The sequence below is a fragment of the Carcharhinus amblyrhynchos genome, chromosome 3 (genome assembly GCF_965287045.1).
Source record: "Carcharhinus amblyrhynchos chromosome 3, sCarAmb.v2.hapA, whole genome shotgun sequence".
In the NCBI taxonomy this organism is placed as follows: domain Eukaryota; kingdom Metazoa; phylum Chordata; class Chondrichthyes; order Carcharhiniformes; family Carcharhinidae; genus Carcharhinus; species Carcharhinus amblyrhynchos.
In genome coordinates, this window is record NC_137326.1 from 40,667,338 (window position 1) to 40,686,930 (window position 19,593).

Here is a 19,593-nt window from a genome sequence, read left to right on the forward strand (position 1 = left end):
CTAACTCGTATTTTGTATAGTTTGAATCTAATCTGGCTAGTGAATGGATGGCACATTGGCGCATTGGTTGGCACTGCTGCCTCACAGCACCAAGCACCAGGTTCGATTCCCGGCTTGGCTCACTGTCTGTGTGGAAGCTGCACGTTCTCCTTGTGTTTGCGTGAGTTTTCTCCTGGTGCTCCCATTCCCTTCCACAGTCTGAAAGATGTGCTTACTAGGTGCATTAACCATGGTAAATTCTCCCTCAGTGTACCCAAACAGGTGCCAGAGTGTGGTGCCAAGAGGATTTTCACAGTAACTTTATTGCAGTGTTGATGTAAGCCAACTCGTGACTGGTAGATAAACTTTAAATATTTGAATATGCATAGATACTTAAATAGTTGATTTGCATTATTAAAGGCCTCAAACTAATATTTGCTCTACAGGTTTGTTCAGTCATCCTTTCTTTTGATTCAAAAGAAACCCTTCTCCAAACTTTTCTCCCTTGGGAGCCTTCTCCCAATGTAGAAATGCTGACATGTTTAATTGAACTAGTATTTACTTCCTTTGATTAAAAATGGAAGTTGTGGAACATATAAGCTAATGCAAAACACTACGTGCAAACAAGTATACTTGCAGCCTGCTTTTAATCAAGGTACAAAAACCTTTTTTTAATTATCATTTCACAAGAGGTTGGTGTCACTGGAAAGGCCAGCACTTGTTGGCCATCCTTAATTGTTCTTGAGACGGTGGTGATAAACTGCCTTCTTGAATCACTGCAGTCCGATTTTAATGTAATGGTTTGGTACCACTGAATGAAATGCCCTAACAAGCCAGAGGACAGTTCAGAGTCAACCACATTGCTATGAGTCTGGAATCATATGTAGGCCAGAAAAGGTAAGGATGGAACATTTCCTTCCCCAAAGGACATCAGTAATTCAGATGGATTTTTGCAACAGTCAATGATAGTGTCATGGTCATTAGTACCAAGCCTAGTTTTCAATTCCAATTGAACTTTTAAGTTGCTGTGGTGGGATTTGAGCTTGTGTTTCCAGATCAATAGCCTGGGCCCTCTGAATTTCTAACTCAGTGACTTAACAAATATGCTACTATCTCCCCTTAAATTGTACCAATGTCTATACCAGAAATAAAATAAGATTGTTTGGTAAATATTGCATTATTAGCTCACCAAGTTGATGCATTTAATCAAAGGGGCAAAGAGAACTCTTCAGAAATGAAGAATATTTTTAGCTGCTGTTCAGTAAATGTGACAGTCCTTACACAAACATGCTGATAAGATTAGAAGCTATTTTTATTCATATTTGTTCAAGTTAGACATGCTATTGTTCCTTGACACTTTGACACAACTAGCAGTGTTATCAATGAAACAACTACATAGTTTGCAGTGCAATATCGAAACAGAGTAACTTGTTTCCAACTAGTAATATAAGTTAATAATAAATATAGTCTGTGGATGGATTCATTCCAAGACTTAGCTTCTAATATTTCCAGTTTAATCCTGATATTATTCCTGGAAAGATAAGGATTTTGGTTGCACGTTCCAAATTCCTATCTGAACTAGTTCCAGCACTGAACTGCACCAAACAGCCAAGCCATTTCAGTAATGTGCCAACGTATCAAATCCAGATGACCTTTCGTCAGGGCCCCCAAATCTGATGAAGGGTCATCCAAACTCGAAATGTTGGCTCTATTCCCTCTCTACAAATGCTGTTGGATCTGTTTAGTTTCTCCAACATTTTCTATTTTTTTGTTTCAGATTTCAGTATTTTGCCTTTATCTGTAATGTGCCACCACTTCTGTATGTTGTAGTAGTTTAGTATGGGAATGTTCTACTTACGTGTCATCAATAAACGTTATTCCAAAGTACTCCTTCTCTTTGAGGTTAAAATGAGATGCCACCAGATCCAGCAGTTCCCGAGACAAAAGTTTTGGCTATAATGCAACATAAATTTCGGTCAGCTTGGAATAAATTAAGAACATTTCATAAATGATTGTTTTGTAAACAGTGCATGAGGCTGGTTTAAATTCATGATTGTTGTTAACACAAATCTGCAAAAAGTACAATTCTGTTTCACTCCCTCCCCCATACAATGTACTTTCAGAAAAACCGTATGTTTCCTCTTGGTTTTGCTCTCCTTTCCATTCTTTCAAATCTATTTATCTTCTACTGCCACTCTCACCATTATATCATATTTCAATGTCAAGCACAGTTAAATGGAGAAATGGACTTCAAAGTGGGGTACAGCTTGGAATCATTATAGAATAAGATGAATGGATTAGTTAGGATGGGGTGATACTGCCTTCCCCATTTTATCTGCCTTTGATTGTGGAACTAATACATAAAATATCACAATGCAATCTATAATACTCTAATCCTTTAGTTTTTGAACTGTTTGTGGAAACATCACTGGGGGATAGCCAGGAGGAGGGGTTAGATATTGGACACAGCCTGAAAATAGACATGGGGCATCGTTACATGATCCACCAACATATTGGCTTCTCAACTGCATGACAGTAATGATGTGACTGAGGAAATGAGGAAACTGTAGAGACACTGAACAACTATTTTGTGTCTAACTTCACAATGAAAAATAAAAGCATTCCAATTAAAATCAAGAAAATCAAGCGACAAAAGGGAAGGAGGAATTTAAAGCAATCATGTTCACTGGAGAGAAATTAGGAGGAAAACTAGTGGGACTAAAAGCTGACAAGTCTCCTGGGCCTGATGACCTGCATCCTTGGATCTTAAAAGAAGTGGCTGCAGCGATATCTTCTTCACTCAAAGGGTGGTGAATCTCTGGAATTCTCTGCCCGTTGAAGTGGTGGAGGCTGCCTCGCTAGATATACTTGAGACACAGGTTGATGGGTTTTTGATAGGCAAGGGGATTAAGGGTTCTGGGGAGAAGGCAGGAAAGTGGAACTGAGCCACTTCAGATCAGCCATGATCTTATTGAATGGCGGGGCAGGCTCGAAGGGCTAGATGGCCTACTCCTGCTCCTATTTCTTATGTTCTTATGATATCGGATACATCGGTTGTAATCTTCTAGACAGATCAAGGTAGGTAGGGAAACTATTAAAATTGCTAAATTACTTTAAAAATTAAAGATTACACCTCTACTTAAGAAAGGAGGGAGACAGAAAGCAGAAAACTATAGGCCACAAGATTTGTTAAGAACAAAGAACAACCCAGCACGGGAAACAGGCCCTTCGGCCCAACGAGCCTGCGCCACCGCATCATCCTACACCTATTCTACCCTGCGTGTCTACGAATGGAACCCCTAACTTAGCCAAATTCAGGGGAGAATAGTGCCAATTTGGTAAAACCAATCAGCCTAAGATCACATCTTTGGGGTGTGGGAGGAAACCGGAGCGCCTGGAGGAAACCGCAAGGAAGATGTAAGGAAAATGCAAGAATCCATTATTCAGGAAGTCGTTAGAAAATCATAGTTAAACCAAGTTGACTCTGCTTGACTGAATGAAAGGGAAATTGTTTTTGACAAATTTATTAGAATTCTTTGGGGATGTAGTAACTAGGGTGGATAAAAGAGAAGCAGTAGATTTATTGTATTTGACTTTCCAAAAGGCATTTGATAAGGTCCAACATGAAAGGTATAAGACTCAGGATAACATCTTCTGGTGTTGGTAATACAATAGCATAGATAGAGGATTGACTGACAGGAAAACAGCATTGGAATGAACAGATCTGTTTCAAGTTGGCAAACTAACTAGTGACATGTCACAGTGATCAACGCTGAGTCTTCCCTTGGTGAGGGGACTCAGTATTATATTTGCTGATGATTTGAAGGTATCTAGGAAGGCAAGTTGTGATAGGACACAAAGGACGGAATTCTGTTTTTGAGACTAAGGAAGGGATTCACTGGTCCTGTTTGCCATGGGTGGGAATCCCGTTACCACTGCTGAGTGGGGCATCAGTCAAACAAATCAGGATTCCCACTGTACATTAAGGCTATTCGGATTCACCTGACCTGCCTCATTGGCCCTGATCAAGTTCCTGTCCAGAACAGGCAGTAAACCAATTATTTTTCAAAATTCCTGTTTGAAATCTCAATAGTGGGCTTGAAGTCCAATTCAATGCCCTCTGGCCATTCACCCACCTCCCTTGTGGGAGCTGCACCAAGCAGGCTTTGTTGCTGGCAATGACAACAGTAGATATTTGCCAGGCTTCAGAGAGGGAGTCCACCAAGGACTCAGGCTTGGGGCAAAGAGTTGGTCTCAGTACTGTCCCGGGGATTGGGGTCCCGTGGCTGGACTGCTCCTTCCTAGCCATGGCAGACCTGAGGATCACTCCTGGCATGATGATTTCACGCAGCTCTTTGATCAACATTTTCATTCCTGCCTGTCATTTGTAAAAGATTTGAAGTGGCTAGGTCACTTTAATCTCCATGCTTCTTGGTCACCTGGCAGACAGTTCCATCACAGCAGCACTCCATTCTGCATTAAAGGTTTCTCTTTCACTCTGTCAGAAGCTGCAGATGTGAGCAGACCCCTTTGAAGTCCCATGACAGAGGAAAGATATTAATTTCAAGGGGGGGTTCCCTCTTCCAAAACTGTTCACTCAACCCCAATATTTGCCCAGAGCTTTTATTTGAAGTCTCTGAGCCTTCCTAGAAAGCTCAAATGCTTTGGAACCCTCTCTATTCCATTGAAAACCTTTGATCTCTTTCAATTCTATAGTGCAGCGGTTTGAAATAGACTTCAATAAATAGCTCAAAATGGATTTCTACTCAGCCTCCCATCAGTTATGTTTATTTACCTTTCGCTTCATGCTTGAGTGCATCTCAAGTATCCCCATTGCTTCTAACCATAATGTTACAAAAATTCTAAGCTTGATTGATAACTGTGGCTGCCTCAAATGGGTTAAATGGTTTCACTTCCTCTTTTGCAAACCAATATGAATAAAGGGTGCCCTAATCTCTAAACAGTCAGACTAGCTGGTGTGAATCATGGGATGTATGAAATTGTTGGCGCTAAGATCTTCGAACCCGTCAACTGACTCTGGACAGATAAATCAGCTTCTGGACTACAGGAGATTCAAAGGGGAACTTTTTTAAAAATACATTCATGGAACATGGGTCACACTGAGACTTTATGGCCCATCCCAAGTTGCCCTTGCTCAGAGGGCAGTTGAGAGTCAACCACATTGCTGCAGCTCTAGAGCCACAGCATGTAAGGATGGCAGATTTCCTTTCCTAAAGGGTATTAGTGAACCAGATGGGTTTATCTGACAATTGACAATGGTTTCATGGTCATTGATAGATTCTTAATTTCAGGTATTTTTTCCCTCGAGTTCAAATTCCACCACCTACCATGGTGAGATTCGAACCCGGGTCCCCAGAACATTTGTTGAGTTCTGGATTAATAGTCTAGCGATAATACCACCAGGCCATCACCTCCCTTTTGCCTGTACATAATTATTTATACATTCTGGCCAGAGGCCACCAGAACTGCCCACCACTGCACTAGGGTGGAATTCTCCCTTGTTCAATCTAGGTGCTTCCACTCATGTGAAAATCAGAGTTAATCCCTCCCTAAGCGCAGAATTTTATCAATGCTTGCCTGCCAAAATATCCAATTTCTTTCAAATTATTTAAGTAGAATTTTGTCTCAAATCAGTCCATTTGCACACTAACTGTGAAATAATAAAACATTTTCAGATAGACATTTGGGCGACAATGCTCGCAAAAACATTCTAAGTGTCGAACACACATAAAAACTGGAGTAAATCATGTTGGCTTTTTCAGTGGGAGTTTCAAAATGAATCTCCTACACTCTTTGCACTATCGAATGCACTAGCGTAAATCTCATTGAGAATTAGTATTCCCGCTGAAGCGCTAAGAGGGCCACTGCATATGTGCTGATCTGTCTGCGCCAAAATTGGTACATGTACAATAAGCCCGCATTGCCAGCCTCCCGGTCGCTGGCCAGCTTGATTGTTGGCCAGCCCCGCAACCCTTTCCATCGCTGGCCTTCCAACCCCTTTTAAAAAGTATCTGGATGAGCACTTGGTACATCATAACATTCAGGACTATGAGCCAAGAGCTGGCAGATGGGATTAGGTGGGAGTTCAGGTGCTTCTAATGGGTTGATGCGGACTTGATGGGCTGAAGGGCCACTTCTGTGTTGTGTGATTCTACGATTCTATGATTTACATAATGTATGTAGCTCTGCGCCGAAAATCCAGCTGCCGTAGATGCGTGGAGGCCGCGGTGCCCAGAGGGGAACCCTTGAAACAGTCTCCTGGCCCGCTGTGTTACAAAAACCTGTTGAGCTCTCTGGATGTCTGCATGCCAGGTGCACACCTTAGGAGACTCGCCGTGATTCACATTGCTCCGCCATCAAGCCTCGAGTGGATTTTCTTATGGGAGAGGATGATTCAGCCATTGAGGCCTGATAATAATACGATAACGTATGGAAATTATACTCTTGACACTGAATGTGGGGAAATGTGTCACATCACTGATGGCAGTGGGGGAGGCAGTGGTTGGGGGTGGTGGCGAATGACGTCACGCTTTTATATCAATGTGAAATGCGATTTGAACATCTCGTGTGATTTTCCGCTCCAAGTGCTGAACCTGCCTGATGGAAACAGGACTGGAAAATCCTGGCCATTGTAATAACCAAAAAAAGTTCCCAGAGTACAAACTTGGGCTGAATTCTTTGATTTCTTTCATTATGTGGCCTAGTGGCACAGAATGAAATGCATTTATCCACTGTCTTTGGAGGGTTTAGGTCAAGCAAATTAATTTGAGCAAAAATTTCTACTGGATATGAATTGAAGTCATTTTGTGTTGCTGACCACTGTTTTCCTGACTGGAGGTGTATATGTTAGTGCGTGCTGGCGTTTCATCCAGTGCTATTCTATAACAGGCTACTGGAAAAATGTGGATTAGTCTGGGTAGATTTGTCTGATGACGCATTTCAGTTTTGCCACAGTCTTCCTTTGAGGAAAGAAAAGCATCATTCTTACTTGCTCAGTTAAATGTCTGACGAAAATGAAATAATGGGACTGTTGGAAATGTCAAGTTAAACCCATATTTTTCCACATTGAATCATGCATGACGTGATTCATAGAGGTCAGCATTTATTTATTTGTCTGGTGGGTGTACAGGATAGCATAACAAGCTATATAGCATTCCAAGCACACACACACACACACACACACACACACACACACACACACACACACAGAGAGGGGTACACCTAAGATTGGGGCACAAAGATTCAATGGGAAAAGGCAACCATCTTCAGCCTTCCTGTCATGGAGGGGCTGGAAAATATGTAAAACCCTTCAGGCTGAGTGCACCAAAGGACGCTTGATATGAAATGGAAATGTACACTATAATTATAACCTGTAATGGACAGTGTAGTTGACTTTATGGTAGTGTTTTAAAAGAAACTGATCTGAAGTGCATTTTAAAAATACCAATTTTGAACTATTATGCAATACACCTCAACAAATTTTCCAGATAAAGGTATTGTTGTTAAAACTTTAAGATATACATAATTAAAAACCGCAATTAAGCTGGCCATTTGAAGAAAAATGTCAATTCTTCATGAATTGGAGTTGATAATTTTCTTCCAAGGATTATCAAAGATCATATACAGCACAAGGACCTACACAAAAGTCAACAGCATTAAAACAATGTGGGAATGTGTTTCAGATAACAAAGATAATCTTCGAAATGAGAGGGAATGTTAAAAAGCAACTTCTGCGGTGCTGCTGAACTCTGCCTGTTTTGTAATTATTATCCCCTCTCCTACTGTTTGGTTATTTCATCTAATTTGTAACATGTGATATATAAAGTGAATACGAGTGATTCTACGTGAATATTCTTGATTGTAGGATAGTGCTAATAATTTTAAAAAATGTGTTTAGAATTCCATTAAAATTGATGAGGATTTTTTGAAATATTAGCTAATTTGTTTGTTGCACGTGTTCATCTGGCAGATCTTACCTGAACCAGTAGTTCCAATTTTCTGCCATCTAGGAGGTTCACCTGACAGTGTCTGCCCTCTGTCATCTGTAAGGCAAAAAAAAGTGCATCAGATTGATCAACAAACTGCATTATGTCGCAAATTATTGCAGCATACCTGAGAATGGACCATATCTTACCCAATTGTCTCCTAGCATGAAGAAGATGATCCAATTTTAACACATTTCTAATAATAATCTTTTAAAATCTCCAAGTATAAATTAGTTATTAAGATGCATGTGAAAGATTACATATTTTAAGAATCCTTTTCTTTCTATGCAGGAAGTTGCTCAATGTATCTTGTCAGCTTCTTCATGCGTGCGTGTAGGACTGTACTTTTTAAAAATCTATTAAGTACAAACAGATGAGTAAACAGAATAAAGGGCTACCTGTTCTATTGAAGGATAGCCAAGTAGAAACAGTTAATTATGCAGAGATTTTGGAACTGTGCATTCTGGAATTTTCCATGTCCATTCTGATGCACCTGTATCTTCGTGCTAGTTTGCATTTTATTTGACGTTCACAAATGGTCTGAGCTGCAGGCATTAATCAGTGAATTATTTACTTTGTACTGTCAAATGATATTGCCCTGCAATTCCATCTCCAAATATTCCTACATAAAATGCATAGTTATTTTACTAACTGCCAATCAGCTTCAATCAGGCCAAGTTCAAGAGCGTACTACCAAGTTACCACCAACATGTCTCCTGTTCCACCAGAGGCCCAAACATCCTAGACCACTGCTACACAAATATCAAACATGCCTACCGCTCTATCACCTGCCTAAACTTTGGCAAATCAGACCACGAGGCTGTGCTCCTGCTCCTGGCTTACAAGCAAAAACTGAAGTGGGAGAATCCATCAAAGAAAGTTGTGCAATGTTGGTCTGAGGTATCGGATGATCTCCTATGGAGCTGCTTGGAGTCAGGGGACTTGTCAGTATTTAAAAACTCTGGGACCAGCCTGAATGAGTATGCCACTACAGAAGACTCTCACCAACTTTTACAGATGCACCATAGGAAGCATTCTTTCTGGTTGTATCACAGCTTGCTCTGCCCAAGACCGCAAGGTACTACAAAAGGTTGTGAATGTAGTCCAATCCATCAAGCAAACCAGCCTCTCATCCATTGACTCTGTCTACACTTCTCGCTGCCTCGGCAAAGCAGTCAGCATAATTAAGGACTCCATGCACCCTGGACATTCTCTCTTCTACCTTCTTCCGTTGGGAAAAAGATACAAAAGTTTGAGGTCACGTACCAACCGACTCAAGAACAGATTCTGCTGTCAGGCTTTTGAATGGACGTACCTTACCTTGCATTGACTTGATCTTTCTCTATAGCTAGCTATGACTGTAACACTACATTCTGCACCCTCTCATTTCCTTCTCTATGAATGGTATGTTTTATCTATATTGCGCAGAAGAAACAATACTTTTCACTGTATGTTAATACATGTGACAATATTAAATCATATCAAATCAAGTAAAAGTGTGGTTCAAACAGAATCCACAATTTGGGAAAGGGACACGATATTTCTAGCTATCAATCAATGGTCACTTTATAACCCAACACTTGCTATTTATAATTTTTTAAAAAAGCTCAAATGACCACAATGGGTTAGTTTAATTGCACTGCACAATCTGATGCTGATTCAGAAAGGATCCTCATATTTAATCTGCGCTGAATTAGCAAATCTCTACCAGTGGGTGGTATTGTGAGTACACAACAATTAATTTCAGTGCCCTGGGTTAGGGAGGATTAAAAGAGAAAAGAAAAATCAACATTGAAGTTTATTTATTAGTGTCACAAGTAGGTTTACATTAATACTGTAATTAAGTTACTGTGAAAATCCTCTAGTTGGGTATACTGAAGGTGAATTTAGCATAATCAATGCACCTAACCAGCATGTCTTTCGGACTTTGGGAAGAAACTGGAACACCCAGAGGAAACCCACATAGACATGGGGAGAATATGCAGCATCCACACAGTGACCCAAGCTGGGAACTGAACCCAAGTTCCTGGCATTGTGAAGCAGCAGTGCTATCCACTGTGCTGCCATCATTTATTGATGTCATTGATCTCTATCTGTTTACCCCAGGTGGCATATTTGTCCCAACTATCTCGTGAACTTGGGCAAATCTGTAGGAAGAAAATTGGCCAGGGTGGCATTCTACCTGCTCGACAGTTGGCACTATTTTCAGAAATTCTTCCCAGAAGTCGCTATCAAATGTGCCACTATGAATATCTATCCAACTATGAGTAAATATGGTCAAAGTAGGAGGTAACAATGCTGCAGCATTATGTGCCAAATTTTCCATCATTGCATAGAGTCATAGAGATACATAGCACAGAAAAAGGGCCTTCGGCCCATCGTGTCTACGCCAGTCAAAGGCAAACCATCTATTTTAATCGCATCTTCCAGCACTTGGTCCTTAGTGTTGTATGTCTTGACATTGAAACACTTCTACAATGATAAGATTCCAGAATGCACTACTTGAGTGTGTAATTATCAAAGAGTCCCTACAGTGCAAAAGGAAGCCATTCAGCGCATTGGCCTACACTGGCAATAATCCCACCTAGGCCTGTAATCCCATGTATTTAACCTGCTAAACCTCCTGACACCAAGCATCAATTTAGCATGGCCAACCAACCTAACCTTTACATCTCTGGCGTCTGAGCGGAAACCAGACCACTTGGGAGAAATCCACACAGACACGGGGAGAATGTGAAACTCCACACAGTCACCCGAGGCCAGAATTGAACCCTGGTCGCTGACTCTGTGAAGTAGCAGTGTTAAACACTGCCACTGAAAACAAAATCTGCAAGTTCACGGGGAGAAGTCAGGAGAATGACACCATGTAAAATGCAAATTTGGAGAGCCAGTATGATACAATGGGCCAAATGGCCTCCTTCTACTATAACAATTCTATGATTCTTAACTATAATCCCTCTGAAGTCGGCTCTTTTTCAACAACAACTATATATATGTAGTCTTTAACATAGAAACATATCCTCAGGCGCTTCGCAGAGACATATCCAGAATTAATTCAACAGCATTTCAATGAAGGAGACATTAGGAGGGGTGAACGCGGGCATTGAAGATAAAATTTAAGAAGGGCCTTAAAAGAAGAGAGGAAGGTAGAGAGGCTGGAGGGCTTAGAGCATTGAAGGGATCACTGCCAATGGTGGAGTGAAGGGAAGGGCAGAGTTTGGGAAGAAGTGAAGAATACTATGAAACTAAAGGACTTGTAGTGTCATAGAGGTTACAGCATGGAAACAGGCCCTTTGGCCCAACTTGTCCATGCTGCCCTTTTTTTTAAAACCCCTAAGCTAATCCCAGTTGCCTGCATTTGGTCCATATCCCATATGGCTCTATACCCATTGTACCCATGTGACTGTCTAAATGCTTTTTAAAAAGCCAAAATTGTACCCACCTATACTACTACCTCTGGCAGCTTGTTCCAGACATTCACCACTCACTGTGTGGAAAAAAAAGCCCCTCTGGACACTTTTGTAAATCTCCCCTCTCACCTTAAACCTATGCCCTCTAGTTTTAGACTCCCCTACATTTGGGGAAAGAAATTGACTATCCAGCTACTCTATGCCCTCATTATTTTATAGACTTCTATAAGATCACCCTTCAGCTCCAGAGAAAAAAGTGCCAGTCTATCCAGCCTCTCCCTATAACCCAAACCATCAAGTCCTGGTAGTATCCTGGTAAATCTTTTCTGCACTCTTTCTAGTTTAATAATATCCTTTCTATAATAGGGTGACCAGAATTGCACACAGTATTCCAAGATTGAAGAGTTAGGGAGGAGTGAAAGATGTGGTACCTGCAGGATTTTCCCACCCTGCCACAGTGAACAGAGATTTGACTGACCACCAAATTCTCCAGCCTCGCTGCAGCAGGAGTATGGCATGGACAGCAGGTAAGATCACGTCAAGAATTTTATTTTGGATGCAAAGAGGCACAACTGTAAACCACTGCATTTTGTCAGGAAGAATGAGGATTACAACATAAACAAAATGGAACAATTTTAAAGGGGTTGCAGGGATAGGCTGTTTTAAAAAAAAGTATATTGTCCTTGGGGATGAAAAGCAAAGAAACCTTTATAAGACACTACTTAGGCTTCAACTGGGTACTGGGAGAATTGAATGCCCATGTAGAAGCGGTTTAGAGGGGGGTGGCCTGTATGATTGTGTCATGGAGTGCAGTGTGGACATTCCCGTGCCATCATAGCAATTAACTCCAGTGGGGGTAGGCCTGTATGTGACCTTCCTGCCTTGAAGTCCACTGAGGACCTTAAGGGGCCACACCCTAGTGCCTCTGGCATTCAGTAGCTAGCACAGGCATGATAGAACATAGAACATAGAACATAGAACATTACAGCGCAGAACAGGCCCTTTGGCCCACGATGTTGCGCCAACCAGTTAAAAAACAATGACCCACTAACCTAAACCAATCCCTTTTCGTCCATAAACCTATCCACGGATCTCTTAAACGCCCCCAAACTAGGCGCATTTACAACCGCAGCAGGCAGGGCATTCCAATCCCTCACCACCCTCTGGGTAAAGAACCTACCCCTGACATCCGTCCTATAACTACCCCCCCTTAATTTAAAGCCATGCCCCCTCGTGCTAGCTTTCTCCATCCGAGGAAAAAGGCTATCACTGTCCACCCTATCTAAACCTCTAATCATCTTATATGTTTCAATAAGATCCCCTCTTAGCCACCTTCTTTCCAGCGAAAACAACCCCAAATCCCTCAGTCTCTCCTCATAGGACCTCCCCTCCATACCAGGCAACATCCCGGTAAACCTCCTCTGCACCCTCTCCAAAGCCTCCACATCCTTCCTGTAATGTGGGGACCAGAACTGCACACAGTACTCCAAGTGCGGCCGCACCAGAGTTGTGTACAGTTGCAACATGACGCTGCGACTCCTAAATTCAATCCCCCTACCAATAAACGCCAAGACACCGTATGCCTTCCTAACAACCCTATCCACTTGATTCCCAACTTTCAGGGATCTATGTACACATACACCTAGATCCCTCTGTTCATCCACACTATTCAAAGTCCTCCCGTTAGCCCTATACTCAACACATCTGTTATTCCTACCAAAGTGAATTACCTCACACTTCTCCGCATTAAACTCCATCCGCCACCTCTCGGCCCAGCTCTGCAACCTGTCCAAGTCTTCCTGCAAACTATGACACCCTTCCTCACAATCTACCACACCTCCGACTTTGGTGTCATCAGCAAATTTACTAATCCACCCAACTATACCCTCATCCAGATCATTAATAAAAATTACAAACAGCAGTGGCCCCAAAACAGATCCCTGAGGCACTCGTAACCGAACGCCATGACGAATATTTACCATCAATCACCACCCTCTGTCTCCTATCTGCTAGCCAATTCCTGATCCAATTTCCTAGATTACCCTCAATCCCATACATCTGCATTTTCTGCAGAAGCCTACCATGGTGAACCTTATCAAACGCTTTACTAAAATCCATATATACCACGTCAACTGCCTTACCCCCATCCACCTCTTTCGTCACTTTAGGATGAACAGCCTCCTTTTGACATATGTGATTCAATTATCATCATCGTCTTTTGCCGTGACCAATACGGACATTTCATATTGTGAACATTTAGTCAATAGTTTAAAAACATGAACACAAACAAGCTGTTAAGATAGCTGCTGCAAACTTTTGGCATTTGTACAACAGACAAGTCTCTGGCAAATACCCACTTAAATATGGACATAGGTGCGGGTACTTCACAGTCATCTGGGGAATTCACAAATCTCTGTTTCATTATGGGCCAACACCTAAAGACTATGGAGTTCCCTGACAGCCTATTTCCAATTTTCATAATGGGCAAAAGGAAAAATTCAATGACCTATGTGAACTTCCATTGTATCATAATAACCACCCCACCCAAACCAGACTTGGTGGGCCTCAGTATTAACCCAGTGGCCACGTGATTGAAGCTGGTTTCTGGGACCCATCAGATCATCAGAACCATCAGTTTGTCAGCCAATCAGAGAACCAAACTCTACAACTAGCTGTATGTCACCAAGCCAAAGTACTTAATCAGTTCATTTCAAAATTTGCCTGAGAATCAACTCCCAATTACCTCACAACCGATGGTGAGCCCTTCGCTTTACAAGGCCCTAACTTCTACTTTAAATCATCAAATCATTTAAAAAAACCATAAGTTTACTTTGTGGGAGATCAGAAATTGTAAATCAGAGACTGAATTAATTTAATCTGTGAAAGTGCACTATCTTCATTTGCATTGTTTATGTGTGTACACATGCTTATATACATGCTCGTGTGTGACACGGGGTAGATTTTCCAGCTGGGGCTCACCCTGAAACCAGAGAATCCTGCTGGAGGTCAATGGACCTTTCCAGGCTCTGCTTCTCGTCTGCTACTATTCCTGTGGTGGGCAGAATGACAAAATACACTGCATTGGGCCTGATTTTACCATTTTCATTCTAAGTGCTGAATCTGGGCGTAATGCAGATCCGACTTGGAGATCTGCTTTCAGGCGCCCCCATATACACTCAGCCTGAAAAAAATATCTCCAGTCCCATTCATGCTGTGGGGGGGCTTAGCGTGGCCGAAACGACTGGAGTTCTGAAAAGCACATGTGCAGTTGGAAAAAAATTTGAAAAAGCGCGCCTGTGTCAGATCGCTCCCAGACCGCAGAAAGCAGCCCGGGAGTGATAAGTGGGAGTGATAGCCCCCACACACATCACTGTCCCCCTTATCCCCCCACTCTCCTGCTACCCACACACATTACTGTCCCCCTTATCCCCCCACTCTCCTGCTACCCACACACATTACTGTCCCCCTTATCCCCCCCACTCTCCTGCTACCCACACACATCACTGTCCCCCTTATCCCCCCACTCTCCTGCTACCCACACACATTACTGTCCCCCTTATCCCCCCCACTCTCCTGCTACCCACACACATCACTGTCCCCCTTATCCCCCCACTCTCCTGCTACCCACACACATTACTGTCCCCCTTATCCCCCCACTCTCCTGCTACCCACACACATTACTGTCCCCCTTATCCCCCCCACTCTCCTGCTACCCACACACATCACTGTCCCCCTTATCCCCCCCCACCCCCACTATCCAGAGAGATCACCACCCCGCCTCCTTCCCCCCACCGATTGCCCGCAGAGTGGCAGCAGACACCCCACCCGAGATTCATCTACCCACCCACCAGTGAGCGATCGGGCCTCTTCCACCATCCCCCCACACACACACACACACAATGATCTGGCCTCACTCCCCCTCCCCCAGAGGGTGGTGTTTTGTATAAAGGTCATAGAAGTTCACAGCATGGAAACAGGCCCTTTGGCCCAACTTGTCCATGCCACCCTTTGTTTTTGAAAACCCTAAACTAATCCCAATTGTTCGCATTTGGCCCATATCCCTCTATACCCATCACATCCATGTAACTGTCTAAATGCTTTTTAAAAGATAAAATTGTACCTGCCTCTACTACTACCTCTGGCAGCTTGTTCCAGACACTCACCAAGCTGTGTGTGAAAAAATTGCCCCTCTGGACACTTCTGTATCTCTCCCCTCTTCACCTTAAACCTATGCCCTCTAGTTTTAGACTCCCCAACCTTTGGGAAAAGATATTGACTATCTACCTTATCTACACCCCTCCCTATTTGATAGACCTCTATTAGGTCACCCTTCAGCCTCCTATGCTCCAAAGAAAAATGTCCCAGTCTATTCAGCCTCTCCTTATAACTCAATTCATCAAGTCCCGGTAGCATCCTAGTAAATCTTTTCTGCAGTCTTTCTAGTTTAATAATATCCTTGCTATAATAGGGTGACCAGAATTGCACACAGTATTCCAAGTGTGGCCTTACCAATGTCTTGTACAACTTTAACAAGACATCCCAACTCCTGTATTCAATGTTCTGACTGATGAAACCAAGCATGCCGAATGCCTTCTTCACCACTCTGTCCACCAGTGACTTCACTTTCAAGGAGCTATGAACACATACCCCTAGATCTCTTTGTTCTGTAACTCTCCCCAGTGCCCTACCATTAACTGAGTAAGTCCTGCCCTGGTTCAGTCTACCAAAATGCATCACCTCGCATCTGTCTAAACTCCATCTGCCATTCACCAGTTTCCTCCCACAGTCTGAAAGATGTGCTAGTTAGGTGCATTGGCTGTGCTAAATTCTCCCTCAGTGTACCCGAACAGGTACCAGAGTGTGGCAACGAGGTGGTTTTCACAGTAAATTTATTGCAGTATTAATGTAAGCCTATTTGTGACACTAATAAATAAACTTTAAAATGTAAAAGCAGCTTTTGCAAATTAGAAAAATAAATGCAGAAGATGGCAGTAACTAGCTACACATTGCACAGCAGTTTAATTTTCGTGTTCGTACTTTCTCACTATAATTGAGAAGAAGTGTCATAAAAGTGACAGCACAGATGTGATTCATGGCTTTGACAAGTTGGAACATTGTAAATTACATTTGCAGGTTTCAGCGGTGCCTTCCACGTGGCATTGTTGAAGGAATCCCCAGGCTAACAGCATATGGTTTCAATTTGACAGCTGGGTCCCTTAATAAAATCCAGTATTCAAAAGGTTTACTCCTGAATTTTCTGTTTGATTCCCCAAATAATAGAGCACTGTCCCCTCTTCTATAGAAGCAACCAAGTGTGCAGTGTTACAAATTCAACAGAAAATGACTGTGAAATACACAGCCTAGATTAGGACCATATTTCTAAAGAAGTGCTTCATTGAATGTTATGGCAGTACAATGCAATCAGAGGTATTTTATGTATTTCTTTTTAATATGTCAAGAGTTTGTAATTTTTATACATACTTTAAAATTTTTGTTTTCACCTTGAATTGAGAGCTGTTTTATTTTGTCTTCTAAAAGGAAAAATAACTATTGGAAATAGTTATAATAAAATTTAAGCCATGTGCAGGGAAAATAAATAAAAGAAAAATTGTGTGTGTGTTACCAAGATAGAGATTTTTAAAAATGTAACACTTTATTCCTGTTCTGACCCAACTGCTAATTGATCTTGTAATTGGTTCCTTATTCTCAAGTATTGTAGACTTCCCTTTCACTCCCTACTCAAAAATTGCCATCAATTCTTTGTGTGTGTTTGTCTGTGTGTATGTGTGTGAGAATTTATTATAAACTCACAAAAGCTTGCTACTGTATTGTTTATTTGGTAAACATACTCCAAAAGGTAAGAAAAGACATATCTCTTCCCATGCAAAACACGGTGATTTCAAATAGTAAGACAGTCACTGCCCTACCAAAACCTCCTCAGACAAGAAACTCGAAAGAAAACTCTCTAACACACATACTACCTTGACATCCATCCCAACCACTGGAAACACAACAGAAGTCCCCAACCTGACACACACCACCTCAACAACCACCTCTCCCCAGTCACCTAAATTATGGTAGAACCCACACATCCACTACCTCTTCCTCCAGAGGTCCCGGCCAACATCTGCACCTCCAGCCCCCCAAACAAGAAAGAAAAATAACATAAACAATAACAACAAAAAGGAAAAGGCCCAGAAGACAAGAATACAACAAGCCACAATACAAGGGCCGGACATCACAAGGGGCAACAAGAAGGGTTGGACGAAAAGAGGCAGAGCACGAAGAAAAGTTGGGGGGGGGCATGTCCTCTCTCTCTGTCCAACACCAAAAATATAACCTCCCTTTCTTCTCCAAAGCCCTTGAACACATTACGTGACATCTTTCCACAATGTTTGGATCAAACTCTCCAATTATGTTATTGCACTGGAACAGTCTGAATTAAAGTTACAAATGACATCCTCTGAGTGTAACCATGGTGCACAATCTTTCATCTTTTTCTACCTCTCTTCATTCTTTGGCATGGCCACGACATGATCCTTCAGATGACTCCCCTCTGTTGTCCAACTCAGTGGAAGACCTCTTACCTAATTCCAATCTTATCTGCGTGATCACAGCCAGATGGCAATGGCTTCACTTTCTGAGCCCATACTGTAGCCTCTAGCTTCCTGCAATGATCTAGCTCTGCCCCCTTCCTCTTCTTCATCTACATGGTATCCCTTGCTTACATCATTTGTAAGTATCAGGTAAGATTTGACAGGAACTCGGATGAGACCAGCTTTATCTCTCCAACACCAGGCTTGGACCATCTTCCCCCAGCCCCCATTGCAGCAGCTGTGTTATCAGACTCCATGTCCAACATCCCGTTTTGAAGATGCTACAGTTTCCTCCAGTTTTAATCAATCAGATCATGGCTGATCTCTCTTTGGGGAGGTGGATTTGAGACCAGAGAGAGATCAGCCATGATCTGATTGAATGATAGAGCTGGCCTGAAGGGCTGAATTTGCTAACTTCTGCTCTTAATTCCTATGTTCCTATCAAGAGCTAAACCATCATTTTTGTGCTATACCAAAAGGCCTGTACCATTGTCACCAATTTCATCCCCTTCTCTAGCCACTATTTCAGATTTGAGGCAGATTGTTTACAGCCTTGGTGTTCCAGTGGGCCTCTGGTTTCTGGCTCTTTCCACCACAAACATTACCTATTTCCACCACTGTGGCACTGCTTCTGTCTACCTCTGCCACAGACCAGCTGCTATTGAAACTCTCATTTGTCACAATCAAACTCAAATACACCAATATTTTCTTGCCTGCCACCCTCCTCCCCCCCGACCCCAACATTCTCCGTAAACCTCAGCTTGATGCCTATTCAACCATTACACCTGTGTTCATGGTGCTATATTGGCTCCCAGTCCCCTGGTGTCTTCAGTTTAAAATTCTTGACATTATGTTTAAATGCTTTCTTTGACTCACCACTCACATTGTGTAACTTCGCCAAAAACAACAAAATGCCCAGAATCTCCATTCTTCCGATCTGGAGTCTTGTGCATCATGGCCTACTCCTGCTCCTATTTCTTATGTTCTTATGTTATGTTCTTATTTCTCTTCACCTCATCAATGACAGCCATGCCTTCAGCCATTTAGGATACACATTTTGCGTTCTCTACTAAGCTCTGCTTCCTTTAAAACCGACGATCAAAGCCATCTCTTTGATCAAATTTTTGCTCATCCTTGAATGTAAAGCTACCTTGTGAAAACAAGTGGCTGATAACTTATGTTGTGGTAGAGCCAGTAGTCCTGATTTTGACTGCATGTGAAGGACAGATGGGTGATTAATACGCTGTGCCTACTGCTCACTTCCTCTTCAGTTTTGCTTGCATCAGGCCGTGCTTCATTTAAAGCCCACTGACAAGCTGCAGCATCAATTTGCACTTCAAATTTGTAATTAGGTACATCGCAGGATCCTGGATTTGCATTTTACAAGCAGCTTCTCACCTGAAATAAGTGAGCCGCTCAGCTTAAGCATCTGTCCCAAGAGAAGAGCAGCTCGAGTGGCAGCATGAACAATGAGTGACTCACAATGGCAATTTAGAGGCACAACTGCCCCATTTACATCTCGAAGGTGTTAAAGTTAATCTGATGTTTCTCATCTTGTTCCTGGACTCAAAAGTAAAAGAGGTCGAAGCTAGAATCAAGCGT

At 42.3% G+C, this 19,593-nt stretch overlaps 1 protein-coding gene across 2 annotated transcripts in view; it reads right to left on the bottom strand.

Annotated features, from left to right (window-relative positions):
* Positions 1-19,593, bottom strand: part of LOC145339010 (FERM domain-containing protein 4B-like) — a 317,833-nt gene that overhangs the window by 142,029 nt on the left and 156,211 nt on the right. For both annotated transcript variants that reach the window (XM_080183444.1, XM_080183436.1), the window contains exons 2-3: positions 7,977-8,042; positions 1,838-1,932 (exon numbers count right to left, since the gene is read on the bottom strand). In XM_080183444.1, coding sequence (XP_080039570.1) covers positions 1,838-1,932; positions 7,977-8,042 — 161 coding nt within the window. The remainder of the gene's footprint in view (positions 1-1,837; positions 1,933-7,976; positions 8,043-19,593) is intronic.